General features: G+C 32.3%; 1 protein-coding gene across 1 annotated transcript in view; it reads left to right on the plus strand.

The window, feature by feature from the left end:
• Positions 1–13,439: 13,439 nt before the first annotated feature.
• The window catches only part of LOC114332819 (epithelial discoidin domain-containing receptor 1-like), a 442,381-nt gene continuing 441,218 nt past the window's right edge, over positions 13,440–14,602 (plus strand). Inside the window, exon 1 of the mRNA XM_050662058.1 lies at positions 13,440–13,575. Within this exon, the coding sequence (XP_050518015.1) occupies positions 13,500–13,575 (76 nt within the window). The 5' untranslated portion in view covers positions 13,440–13,499. The remainder of the gene's footprint in view (positions 13,576–14,602) is intronic.

The raw sequence follows: 14,602 nt of genomic DNA on the forward strand, positions 1-14,602 counted from the left end.
TCGCAGCCTCTGGTATTTGAAACCATTCTCTCAAGTTTCTTAGCCAGAATTTCTTCTTTCTGCCCAAACCTCTTCTACCTTCAATCTTGCCTTCCACGATAAGCTGTAGCAGACTGTACTTATCATTAAGGAACATATGGCCCAGGTATGACGCTTTCCTCCTTTTAACAGTTGTTAACAATTCCACCTCTTTACCCATTCGTCTCAATACCTCTGTGTTGGTCACTCTGTCTGTCCAAGGTATTCTCAGTATGCGTCGATACAGCCACATTTTATTACAGCCACATTTCTATCACATATGCAGGCAAAATAGCAACAAAGATTGCCAAACACATAAAAAAGACAGGAATAACACCAGCTTTCAAAACCACCAAAAACCTTAGTAAATACATTACGAACAATAAGAGCCAAAAGAAAAATAAAGTACAGAGTAGTGTATACAAAGTGACATGTAGTGACTATTCAGAAAATTACATCTGTCAAACTAGCAGAACCTTTGATAAACGCATAGCATAAAGCAAAAGGGCTTTGAATAATAGAAAAACATGTGGCGACACGCTTCAATTACTATTTTGCTAATTTTAATTTTTAATAACTTTTTCAAAATGAAATAATACGTCCCATTTTAAAATTCACAAACCATATGCATAAAGGGCCTGTTAAATTTTAAGAAACGAAATATATCAGTATTCAGATAAAACGCCTTCTCAGCTTTTAAAACACCAGATGTTGATGGCCTGTTTAGTTTATATATTATGGGAAACGCAAATTCCATAATAGATTACGGGACGATAAAGGGCCAGACTCCTTATGTCAATATATCAGTCTTCAACTTCTTTAAAAACCACAGAAATGTAAAACTAATGTTTTTAGTTCATCCATAGGCAGTCTGACACAAACCCTCGTCTCGCAAAGAACAACAAACCCTCTAACTAGATATAAGCACGCCTTTTTAACCAAAAGTAAATAAATATATTATTGTTCGTTGGAACGAAACACCAACGGAACAAACATATTCTAAATAAGCAATTTACCTTCTAGATCACAAACATTCTTTTAATGAACAGTATCAAACTCTTCATATTCAAAATCAAGGGCTTAAGCAATCTTTATTAGAATCCATGAAAATTAATAAAATAAAATTTCACTCCTCAACCTATTTAGTTAGAGACTTAGACCGTGGCTGACAAAACTCATTTGCAATTACAGAAGACGCAAGGTCTTGTTTACCCCTATCCCTTTTTTAATCTTCCACGCACAGATTGAAATTTTCCCTATATTCAAGGAAAACGTATCCCTTCGAGATCTCCCTGTATTATTTTGAGGCACGTAGCTCCACGATAAAAACATCATTATCACTAACAACCCCACAAAAGATCTAAAAACGGTTCTGTTGGCTTAATAGGGCGCGTAAAGGGCCTATTCTTGTTCAAGAGATAACAAACATACTGAATGAGAACTTTTATATTAGTATTTATGAGGGCCAGTTACAGCGACTGGAAAATACTTTTGAAAACTTGACTTCTAGTTAAACAGTACTTTTTGGAAAGGACTAGAGGGATTTTTATTATCGTAACGCCGAAATTTAAAAAAAAATCGCATTGAAATATACAAAACTATTTGTACAAATAAGGCATGTACATATGTGAAGTTATTAATATAATTTCAGAGTTATGTGGACTGTATTAGGTGTAGAGAGGGATTATGATATACAGACAATATCTAAATAAATTTTTAAAAGATCTTACCTAAGTCACTGTTTCACTCGTGTATCGGTCAACGTCACCTATGCCGGTTTCAGAGAGAAGAAGCGTTTATTCAGCGATAGTTATACCCAAAGAAAGTTTGCGGTATTTTGGCGCATTTCTGTTCCTTCCACCCATGTATACTCCGTTTTCAACCTGGTGAGTACTTCCTTCTCAATAGATCTTCTCCAATCCTTCAAACTTCCTGCCAACATTTCTTTGCTCTCCTCTAGTAACTCAATATCATCAGCAAAGAGCATTGACCAAGGAGCCTCTCCTTTACCTTCTCTATCAGTACACCCATGACAGTATTAGGCAGGTAGAGACTCAGTGGAGAGCCTTGATGCAGACCAACCATTACTGGAAAACCATCGGTCAATTAGACAAAAGTGTTTGGTGTTGCTTACTTTGGTGTTCGCTACTTCGTACATTTTTTCATAATCTTCCATAGCTCTTGTATTGTATAGGAACTCTGTTGTACGCCTTCTCAAGATCTATAAATACCGAATGTAGCTCTACTTTTTCTCGCCGTATTTTTCGTATGGGTAGCGGGTAGGAACTCCTCTGGAGTCTTTTGGATTCTATTGGATAGTCCTATCAGGGAAAATGAATCAATCCCTGCCCTCCGCAGATTCCAGGAACTTCTTGACCTGAGAAGCTAGCACCTGCTAAGGGTCCCTTGTCCAGGGTCACAGATGAAGTCCAGAACGGCATCCAAGTCGACGAAGAATTGTTTCGGTACGTCAAAGATGGCAGAGCTGGCAACCCTTGATTTTAGGGATAGTATAAGATAACAACCGCGGCGTCTGATCCAGAGTGGGCTGCCGCAAACCGCGTCGGACCCAGAATGGGCGGCTGAAACCAAAACTCACCAACACGTCTAGCCAGCGTGGTACTTAAAGGCTAAATACCCCTCATGAAAATGTCAGTTGAAAAGAAGCAAATACCCCAGGCAAGCGGGAAATTATTTCCAGAGTCTTGCACTCATAAATTATCAGTACCCAGTGATCTAACAACCAACACAGAGGAAACCCTTAAAATAGTTGAAGACTTCTACAAATTGCTGTACACAAGCCAACACAAAGTAAATAGCAAAGAAGATCAAGTACCAGATTTATTAACTAGGAAAAAGGGCATTGTCAACCAAGGATCAGATCTATTACCGGAAATCACAATAGACGAAATAAAACTAGCCCTAAGAAAAGCTAAGCATAACAAATCTCCAGGCGTAGATTGTGTAGTTACTGATGCAGTCAAAATCGGAGGCACTTGTCTTCTTAAGAAAATAAAAAAACCTTTTTAATATGTGCCGTTTGGATGGTAATATACCCGACAAATGGCACAATGCTGAAGTAATTCAGCAAAAATTATGTTGCCTCGCAGATTTAAAATGCGTTTCTCCCGAAAATAGTTGAGTTTAGCGAAATGAATGTAGTATATCTTTTTTAAGTAGAAATATTAAGAAAATAAAAGTTTTGATTCAAAAAACATGTAGAGTGGGTAATAAAAAAAGAATGTGTGTGTACTTTGTACGCACGTAAGAAGTTATACTTCTATTATATGATTATATGATTATATGATTATAAACGAAATTAATATACTTTTTATTTATATTTTATTTAAATATTAAATTAATTTATACTTAATACTTCTCAAACATTTTTATTAAAACAGTGCCAAAAATTAAAATAATAAAAAAATAAAACACACACAAACACATTAAAAATGCCACAAATGATTTCTGAACATTAATTGTTGGAAAATTTTTTAACTAAATACGTATTTTCTGAAAATAAAATTATATAATAAATATACTTACAATCATAAAATGTATAAAAAAAAAATAAAAAAATAAAAGTTTCTATTGGGATTCGAACCAACTTACCACGCGGCTGGTATTTGCGTTGTATTGGGATTCACCCGCATTAAAACTGCACCACAGAGGCAGCTTGTCATTGTGTGCGAAGATCGTCTAACTAAACAGATTAACCTTTTGACATTTTTAACTTATGTAAATCAAATTATTTTGATTTTGAATTGAAATGATTTAGAATTGAAAAAATACAACAAAACATAGGGTAAGAAGACAATATATTACGTGAATATTGATAGAAATTTTGATGGTAATCAAATTATGTAAAAAAAAGTATTACATACTACTTATGTATTTTGGTAGGTTCAAGGTAGGTATCGGAGCCCGTATAACGACTAATAAATTTCGCAATCACTTGCGTCGTGCAAAGTGGCTATGTTCAAATATCATAACAAAATTTGATCAACTATTTATAAAACACTTACCAGTGAAAGATTCTTTAGCTTTGAATAAGCGAGGTCTGCGGCACTCATACTAGGCACAGTTTGATGAGCTTTCACATTGGCATGCAACAATCATCTCTTCTATGTAAATAAGTCCAAAAATATAATATGCAAACTATTTAAAAAGGCAGTATAACCATTAACTAACTTTTTGTTTGTTGTTTCTCTTCCTACAAATTTTAAAACGCAACAAGCATACATTATAACCAAACACAGTCCCACAGCTGTGCCACAGCTGCCATATTGGATAATTTTTGTCATGTCATTTGAACATCTAATCAGAACAAAGTTATAATGCGCATGCGCCCGGTCGCTAGGTTTTCCCATATAAAATTTCACCGTCATTACGCCCGTAAAGAAGTATGACTTCAAAAATTAAACCTATTAAATAAGCGCTGAAGGTGTATGTGGCGCCTTTTGGGTAATACATCATTTTTGGTGGCGAATTTAGATTTCTCGTCACAAAAAACCTCCGTTTACCAAATTTCGTGTTATTATCCCATGTCTGTTAGGAAATATTCAAGAATACATAAAATAAAAGTTTAATTTTGACACCCTGTATTTCGGTTATTATCAACTTTCCTACTAAGGTAAGTTAGCTTAAATTGACCTATTTTAACCTCAGAAATCTTAGGTTAAGCTATGACCCATTCTTTAGCAAACACCCTGTATATAATTTTCGTAAATTCCTTTTTTTTTAATTGGTATCGCTCCAATTTTTCTAATAATACAGCAAAATCAAAACAACATAAATAAAATGGAAGAAGATGTATTTACAAACCAAATAGTAAACTACAAACTTAAAAGAAAAAATGGATTGGAATTGTGGAGGAAGTGAACTAAACCCTGGAATGAAAAAGGTACTCATCAATGCAACTTTCCAATTTTTTCCTGATTATCTTTGCTAGTACATATGTATAAAATTTATTGACAAAATTTTTGCCAAGCTTTCTCGTACATCTTTGTTTTCTTTAACGGTTTACGATTTTTGGGGTGTAGGGGAAACACATTGAGTATATTAAAGACAACATCATAGATACTTGGATTGGAAGAAGGCGAATCGATGCTCGATGGGAATACTTTCGATTTTCAATCATCTCGAACACCGCTGCAAATGGGAACGTTACACCTAGAATGTTACCGAAACCGCATATGTGGCCCGAAATATTAAACTTCCTATCCTACGGAATCGTTCCTGCCTTTAAAATGGGATTACCTATAAGTCGATTACGTAAATATCTTAGGGGAACAGAGTAGGTTCAGGATATGATTTTCTGTTCATATTGTATCAAATATAATTTCCTGCTTTTTAATATACACAACAAATCACAAAATAATTTTATATCTCTAACTAATAAACATATTTAGCCTAATAAAATAAAAAAAGTCAAAATGTAAATTCGTACAGGTTGAAACAAATTTTATATCAAAGTTTAGGTGGGTACCAAAGATATTTTCGAGAAAGTATCCAAATCATACAAGGGGATCATTGTTTGAATAATTAAAAAGGGCCTATTTTTGCAAAAAAAATACTTTATTAACTGCTGAGGTAATTTACTTATTAATGAAGGTCTACGGGATTTTTTTCTGCAAAGTTTAAGGGTAAATTTTTCACATAAGACTTACTAAATTAAATTTGACCGCCTATTTATTTAAATAATTGTATATAAAACTTTAAAAACAAATTTTCAAAAAATTATTTTTAGCGTTTTGAATAGGTAAGCACTATAAAGTGTCTTATTTTACAGACAAAGTTGCGCTATGTTATCAGTATTAAGCAAAAAAATTGGTTAAAAAATATTTAATATTTTTTGAGATATTGAATTTGTTTATTAAATGTTACTATATTTTCAATTGCAAAAACGCGGTTGTTACCAAAGAAATATTCACCTGAATAAGATCTCATCATTTTTATTTTCATGTATATTTTCGATAAATATATTGATAAATTCAAATTTCAGTTAAACTCCTCCCTAAAATCGCATTTGAAAATTATTCAAATTTGTTTATAATTTGTTTTTTTAATAACGTCGCGGCGATTAAGTATTTTGAAATGCCGTTTCGATAATTGTGTTCCTGGGAATTTTTTACTAATTAACAAAATTTTTTTGTCGTTTTTTCTTCTTTTTTTTTTCTTGGAGTTATAATACTACGGGCCCTTTTAGGGTTAAATTTCATTAAGAATATCTAATCTCTGAGTTGTAGATTCTAGACCTAAAAATATTAAGATTTAACTAAAATCTCTTAAATAAAATGTGGCTACTTACTGAGTTACAGGGTGCTTTATTTAAAAATTTAAAAAGTATTGTTACCAAGTACTTTAAAACTATTTGACGTATCCTTATCATACTTGGCAGAAAGTGTGGCTATTATACGCCCTACTAAATTGTGATTAATAAACGTTTCTAGCTAGTGCCAGAGGCGTACGACAGGGGATAGTGAATAATTGACCCTTCCCAAATTCTACGCCACTGAGTGAATTTATACTATATTGAAATATATAGTGAATAAATAGTAGAATAGTGAATTCTACTATTTTAGCGAAATTTTTCGATTCTCCAATACTTTGTATGTAAATAACTTTATTGGTATCGATAAAGCCATCAGTTTGCGAGATATTGGAAGTTTAAAATGAATAAATGAATCAAAATAACTATGTCGTTTCATTTAACGTCTAATATCTCGAAAACTAATGACTTAATCGTTAGCAGTAAGGAACATATTATTTACATAAAAAGTATTGGAGATTCGAAAAATTTCGCTAAAATAGTAATTCCCTTAATGGCGTATAATTTGGGAAGGGTCAACCATTAACTATCCCCTGTCGTACGCCTCTGGTAGTAACTAGAAACTTTTATTTATCACATTTTAGTAGACTGTATAGTACCCACACTTTCTGCCAAGTATGATAACGATACGTCAAATAGATTGAGAGTACTTGGTAAAAATAATTTAAAATTTTTTAAATAAAACACGCTGTAACTCAGTAAGTAGCCACCTTTTATTTAAGTGATTTTAGACCAATCTTAATATGTTTAGGTCTAGAATCTACAGCTTAGAGATTCGACATTATTAATGAAACTTAACCCTAAAAGTGCCCGTAGTAATATAACTCCAAGAAAAAAAAAAAGAAGAGGAAAAAAAAACAAAAAATTTGTTAATTAGTGAAAAATTCCCAGAAACTCAATTATCGAAACGGCATTTCAAAATATTTAATCCCCGCGACGTTATTAAAAAAATAAATTATAAACAAATTGGAATAATTTTCAAATGCCATTTTAGGGGGAAGTTTAATTGAAATTTGAATTTATCATTACATTTATCAAAAACATACATAAAAATAAAAATAATAAGACTTAATACAGGTGAATATTTCTTTGGAAACAACCGCGTTTTTGCAATTGAAAATAGAGTAACATTTAAAAAACAAATTCAATATCTCAAAAAATATTAAATATTTTTGGACCAATTTTTTTTATTAATACTGATAACATAGCGCAACTTCTCTTGTAAAATAAGATATTTTATAGTGCTTATTTGAAACGCTAAAAATAATTTTTTGCAAATGAGTTTTTAAAGTTTTATGTATAATTATTTAAATAAATAGGGGGTCAAATTTAATTTAGTAAGTATTGTGTGAAACATTTACCCTTCAACTTTGCAGAAAATATTCCTATTGACCTTCATTAGTAATTGAATGACCTCAGTAGTTAAAAAAGTATTTTTTTGCAAAAATGACCACTTTTTAATTATTTAAACAATGATCCCCTTGTATGATTTGGATACTTTTTTGAAAATATCTTTTGTACCCACCTAAACTTTGATATACAATTTGTTTCAACCTGTACGAATTTACATTTTGATTTACATGTAGTGTAATTTTATTTTACTAGACTAATTTGGAATTCGTTTAATTTTCCTTATTTTTCTGGGAGAGTTTTATATTTTACTTCTTCTTCTACTCTTAGCGCTTTTAACACTACCACCCTTTTTACGCCACAACCACCTTTGACAGTGTTCTCTCGTTTTTTCTATATGATGCTTACTTTTTTCATTGTATGATTTTCGTAGTTTTGAGGTCCTCCTCAACAACATGCACTCAACTTTTTCGGGGTCTTCCACTGCTACTTTTTCCTTGATGCTTTCATATTTATCCTATTGATACTGTGTCGTCTCTCTCTGCCTACTTTCTCTCTCTCTCTCTCTCTCTCTCTCTCGCTTTCTCTCTTAGTACTCTTCTGAAAAGATTAGGTGATAAATAGATTTCCAGCAGCAACTCTTTACTCGTGGGTCATTGTGTCCTTATCGAGTTTATGTAAGGAAGAGCCAGATCCAGAAGGTATGCCTGCCAGCATAGGCATAATCAGGGGTGGGCGTTTGGGGGGTTATAAGCCCCCCCCATTGGGATGTACTTTGAGCTCTATACGCGTAACACCATACCAGCTAGAGACCTTCCAGTAGTTTTAATCCCCCCTTAGGGCCTTGTAACCCCCCTTAGGGCCATCCTGGTTACGCCGATGCCTGCCAGCATCCCCGAAACCTCGTTTGTTATTTATAAACCTTATTGTTATGAAGGTTGTTTTTAAAAATGTATTTTTTCCAATTGGTTGTAGAGTACTTTGACTTGTTTATAGGTCATAAATTTTTTTCTAAATAACCACGTGGCCTAAATATATGTAATCTCTTTTTAACTTCAAACTATTTATTTTGTCTTCGTCAATAATGGTAAAAACGCGCATTTTGCCGGTTTTTTCTCTAGTACCTTTACCACAAACACGCCCATCAAGTTAGCAGAACAAAGTCAGCAGAACACAGTCAGCAGAACACAGTTATTCTCATACCATAATTAAGTGTAAATTAAATGCTAATTTAATGTTCCAAAAAAAAAAAATTATTGCTCTTCTTCTTTAAAAGTTATCGCATGTTCTGCTAACTTGATAATCAAGCTAGCAGAACAGTGGTTCAAAAATTTGATAAATCATTTATAATTGAATGCCAAAGTATTCTCTGAATTAAAAGCTAATTTAATGTTCCAAGAAAAAATTTATTGCTCTTCTTCTTTAAAAGTTATCGCATGTTCTGCTAACTTGAGACTCAAGCTAGCAGAACACTAGGTCAAAAATTTCATAAATCATTTATAATTCAATGCCAAAGTATTATATGAATTAAATGCTAATTTAGTGTTCCAAGAAAAAATTTATTGCTCTTCTTCTTTCAAAGTTATCGCATGTTCTGCTAACTTGATAATCAAACCAGCAGAACAGTGGTTCAAAAATTTGATAAATCATTTATAATTGAATGCCAAAGTATTCTCTGAATTAAATGCTAATTTAATGTTCCAAGAAAAAATCTATTGCTCTTCTTCTTTCAAAGTTATCGCATGTTCTGCTAACTTGAGACTCAAGCTAGCAGAACACTAGGTCAAAAATTTGATAAATCATTTATAATTGAATGCCAAAATATTATCTGAATTAAATGCTAATTTAATGTTCCAAGAAAAAATTTTATTGCTCTTCTTCTTTCAAAGTTATCGCATGTTCTGCTAACTTGATAATCCAGCTAGCAGAACAGTAGTTCAAAATTTTTATAAATCATTTATATCAATTATTTATCAACTTTTGAACTACTCTTCTGCTAGCTTGATTATCACCTTAGCAGAACATGCGATAACTTTGAAAGAATAAAAGCAATACATTTTTCCTTGAAACATTAAATTAGCATTTAATTCAGAGAGTACTTTGGCATTCAATTATAAATGATTATCAAATTTTTGTACTACTGTTCTGCTAACTTGATATGATTATCAAGTTAGCAGAACGTCCGATAACTTTAAAAGAAGAAGAGCAATAAATTTTTTCTTGGAACATTAAATTAGCATTTAATTTACACTTAATTATGGTATAAGAATAACTGTGTTCTGCTGACTTTGTTCTGCTAACTTGTTGGACGTACCACAGACACTGATTTTCTATCTTCTACGTGAGTAATTAGCATATTCTCCAGTTATTGCCGTTGATATTCACCAAATTCACCAAATATTAATGCAACTTTGTTCATTAAAAACGTATCATGCGGTGCTCCATGGATGAATCTTATGTAAAACTTCTTCTCTAGACACAACTTAAAACTTTTTAGCTGGTATCCCAATATTCGCTTACGGTAATTAGCGATGTAGCGATATTTACCATTAAAGTCATAAGGAACTCTGAGAAAAGGTTTCAGTGAGATCGCCGATGTATCCAAGCAGCACAGTCTCATTAATATGTTCTATACAGTTTTTTGTCATCATGCTTTTTCTTAAAGTGCCCGATCCCTCCTAAATGGAGGTTGGCTACTACAATTGCAAACTTTTCTCTGTCTTCAGCTGTTTTTATTAGCTATTCAAAATTTAGCCATGTCCATTATTGGATGTTTCTGAGCCACGATAGTCTTTTCCTTCCTAGTACTTTCTATCCCTCAATCTTTCCTTTCACTATAAGTTGAACATATTGGTATTGGTACTTATTTTTTTTTTCAGTATGTGACCTATGTATGATGTTTTTCTAACTTTCACTGTGTTGAAAAGTTGTCTTTCCTTGCCTATTCTATGCAGCAATTTCAAAGGCCTCCAATTTATTTACGGTTGATGTTTAAATACTCCAGTTTAGTAATTTGAACTAGTATTTATAGTATGGGTCACTCAATTTCTTCGGTAGCAAGTTTTGTATTGCTTTTCCCGTTTTCTTTGCATTTTTGTGGGGATGTCAAAACTTTCTTGCTTTTTGACTTTTTTTAGGTTTGACAGCAGCAGATGTTGATTTATCATTACCCTAACAACGATATTGCCTACTCTATTGTGATACGTTTTTCAGAATTTTTAAAAATTTTAAGATTGTGAATACGATACCAAAATATTATAGTATAGTTTAGATATAAAAAACCGTGGGCATTCATAAATATTCTACCCTCGGGCGACTTATAGACACCCTGGTCAGAGCAGTGGCTGCTCGTGACCTCAGTTAGCGGGTAGGCTACACATATACTTCGGGTAGGCGACAAAAAATATCCTACAATTTGTAATAACTTTTGAGCCGTCTTGCAATACTAAATGTATTAGCGCAACGATGTGTAAAAATTGCTTTTGGAGCATCTACTTTAATTTTTGATTGTACTCCGTTTAAAGAGCCAGCCATTACACTTGCACCATCGTAAAATTGAGCAATTAATTTATTTTTGTAATCATATGGCTCAAGCACGTTTGAAATTAAACTATATAGAGCGTCTGCAGATCTATTCTCGCTAACATCAAAAAACCCTAAAAATCTTTCTGTTACCTGACCAACTTTAATTTTGACTAATTGTCCAACAAAACGGATTGTTAAAGTACACTGTGATTTTTCGGTTATATCAGCAGTATCGTCCGCTAGTATAAAAAAAAATTGACTTTCATTTATTTCTGTTGAAATTTCATTTTTTACGTAATCGGCAAGACAATCTATTAAATCATTTTGTATTGTTTTTGACAAACCCGTGAACACCCCTTCTATTTTTTAACATGATCCTGGATTTCCTGCTCGCGTTTAACTACTAAATTAAAAATTTCTCTAAAATTACCCATGTTTGAAGAATTATGGCTCTCACCACCACCGCGAAATGCAAGTTCTTGTTTTGCTAACAGAATTGTAACATCAATTTCTTCAACTTCTTCAATCTTTTTCAACTTCTTCATTATATATCTTATTAGATAGAGAAGTATGTCCAGCTAAAGCACTGTCAATAGTTTGTTTATTTTTTTCTAACCGTTTTAAACCTAAGCAATTGTTTAAATGTTCTTTCGAAGATTCATGTTTTTGTACACTAGCTAATAAATTTTTCAAATCTGAATATCCCTGACTCACCCAAACATTTTGCTTCAAATTTGAGAGCAACAGACAAGGCCAACAGAAAAGTGAATTTTTAAAGTAACTTCCGCTTAGCCATTTATGATTTTCATACCATATTGTTTTAAATGATCTCAAAAATGGTCGATTGTCTTTTGTCTTATCTGTGGATAAAATTATTAAATTTGGTAAAGGCCGGCCCATTGAAATAATTTCTGATCTGTCTTGATTTTGGCGCCTTGAAAAAGGCGTCTCGATCAAACTGCATATTACATCGTTTAAAATATTCATATTGGATGACTCAAGTTTTTCCACCAATAAAACTAACACACCTACGTTTCAACAACGTCAAATATTACTTATTTTATTTATGTATCAAATAATAATTTACTCTTCGAATAAATTCATAAGTTAACAATTAACCTCGCTTTAAATTTTTAACTATCTATATAATTTAATAACACAATTCGTCAGTTTAACTTTAATTTATCCAAATTGTATTGAAACACAATAAAAATATAATGGACGACTGACAAATAACTATTCACAGATTTATTTGTCGTTAGTGAATTATTACTAAATTAATATAAAATTAAAATGCCCTTCAATAGACCGATCTCAAATTTACCTGTTTATTATTCAGTTTTCATAAACAAATTTAAATTGTCCTACCTAGTTTTATTAAATACTTAACCTACTAATAACAGCCAAAATAAAAAAACAATTATTTAAAACAGTTTCACAAGACACAAGAGAAGCAACTGGTAAAATTTTGTAGGTCCGGCTATAAGACTCTGTGCCTATCCGCCCTTTCAAAATCGTGGCCAGCAGACCTACAGCAGGCCTTTAGTTCGCGTAAACAGAGAGAGCGCACGTCAATTCAGTGTTGGCGTCGTTCTATTTCAGGCTACGTTTTCAAGTGCCTGACCAAGGAAGAATATAGAATCTTATACAGTACTACAAGGAGCGTACAATAATTATAACTACGGAGAAAATTTTTTGAATATTTTTAAAAATAATTTGGATAATTTTTGCTATTTTATTGTAGGTATTGTGTCAAAATTTGTAAATTACAATTTTGAAATAAGTAATTTATATTAATAATTTATATTATTGTACTACATTTGAAGAGGGTAGGCGGCGCCTACCTTGCCTACCCCGACGGGCCGCCCTTGGGTCAGAGGCCCTCGTGTTTGTAAGATAGTCGCTTTAAGGCATAAGTATCTATTTAATGATCGTTGAAAGACTGATATTTAATGCACTTATCTGTTTAATGCCCTTTCTACATAAATAACTACTAAATCGTGTAAAAATTAGAGTACATTAAAGAAGGAATTAGAGTGTTATATTTACTCTCCTTCATTTGGGTAAAATAACGTACTATTTTTCATTATTTAAGAAAAACTATAAGCACATGCATTTGATTTTTTTAAATTTTTTCTATTACATTACATATATTTGTACCATTTTCTCTATGACAACAAAAATTCCTTTATCTCATGTGTTTAATTTTGTTACAGGAAACGGATGCTCCTCAGGATTTCTCTTATGAGGATAATTCCTCATTGAGCGATTGAGTATGCAGATGCTTAACAGCGGCGTTTTAGTGAGACTTCTGTTAATTTATTTGGAAACGTCGTACGCTGTCGATCCCTGTAAGTTCTATTTGCATGTTCACATTTCATTTAACACATATATACAATGTTCTCTCCGTGTTTAACTTATACGTCTGTTAGTCAAATTGTTGAGATAGGAAACATTGTTTTCGGAATTCGAATAAAAAGATAGTTTTTGCTTTAGGATTAGATTTTAGGATCTTTTTCATGTTTAAATTAAAATTGCTTAAAACGAGGCGTTTTTGAGGTGAAAACACAATACGAGAAACCACTCTGACTCGTCTTTACCACGTAAAGACGAGTCAGCTCTGTTTTGTTTAGAATAAGTTTCGTTACAATGTGTCTATTGAATAAAAATAAGTATTTGCTTTTACTTACAAGTATTTAAGTATTTACTTAATACTAATTAAATAAAGTAATTTCTTTAATGCTTTCTTCAATTACTATTAAGTACATACTTAAATACGAGGAAATAAAAGCAAAGACTTCTTTTTATTCAATAGACCCAATAGTCAGGCAACCTTCTTGGCTATGAAGAAAATAGTACCGGCATAAAAATAAGGTTGCGTTAGGTTTGCCTCAGTAAGTCGCATCAGCTATGCTGTACTAGATACCCTGTACCCTGTCGATTTTTTTTTCTATGGGCCTCTATATTTTCAGAAGAGCGCTATATGGATTTTTTAAATTATTAACAATTTGAGGAGAAAGTTATTTTCAGTTAATTTCAGGTAACTATCAGATAAAACACGTTTCAAACTGTGAAATGACGATTTATAAATACTGATTTACTAATTTGTTGCACAGAATACTGTAAAATATCTAAAAAGTATTAATCTTCAAGAAATGTTAATAACTAGTATTGTAAAAATAAACCTACATCCTTCTATGGAGATTCTATGGAGGTCATATTCGTACATTGTCGTAGGTTTTTAAGCCAAGAGTTGCGTCTTCTTCCTGGTCCCCTTTTGCTATTAATTTTGCCTTTGGAAGAGTTTACACTTTTTATTTCTTAAGATGTGACCAAAATATTGTGTTTCCCATTCTTTTATTATAAGCATAAGCTCTC

The sequence above is a fragment of the Diabrotica virgifera genome, chromosome 9 (assembly GCF_917563875.1).
Source record: "Diabrotica virgifera virgifera chromosome 9, PGI_DIABVI_V3a".
Taxonomy (NCBI): Eukaryota; Metazoa; Arthropoda; class Insecta; order Coleoptera; family Chrysomelidae; genus Diabrotica; species Diabrotica virgifera.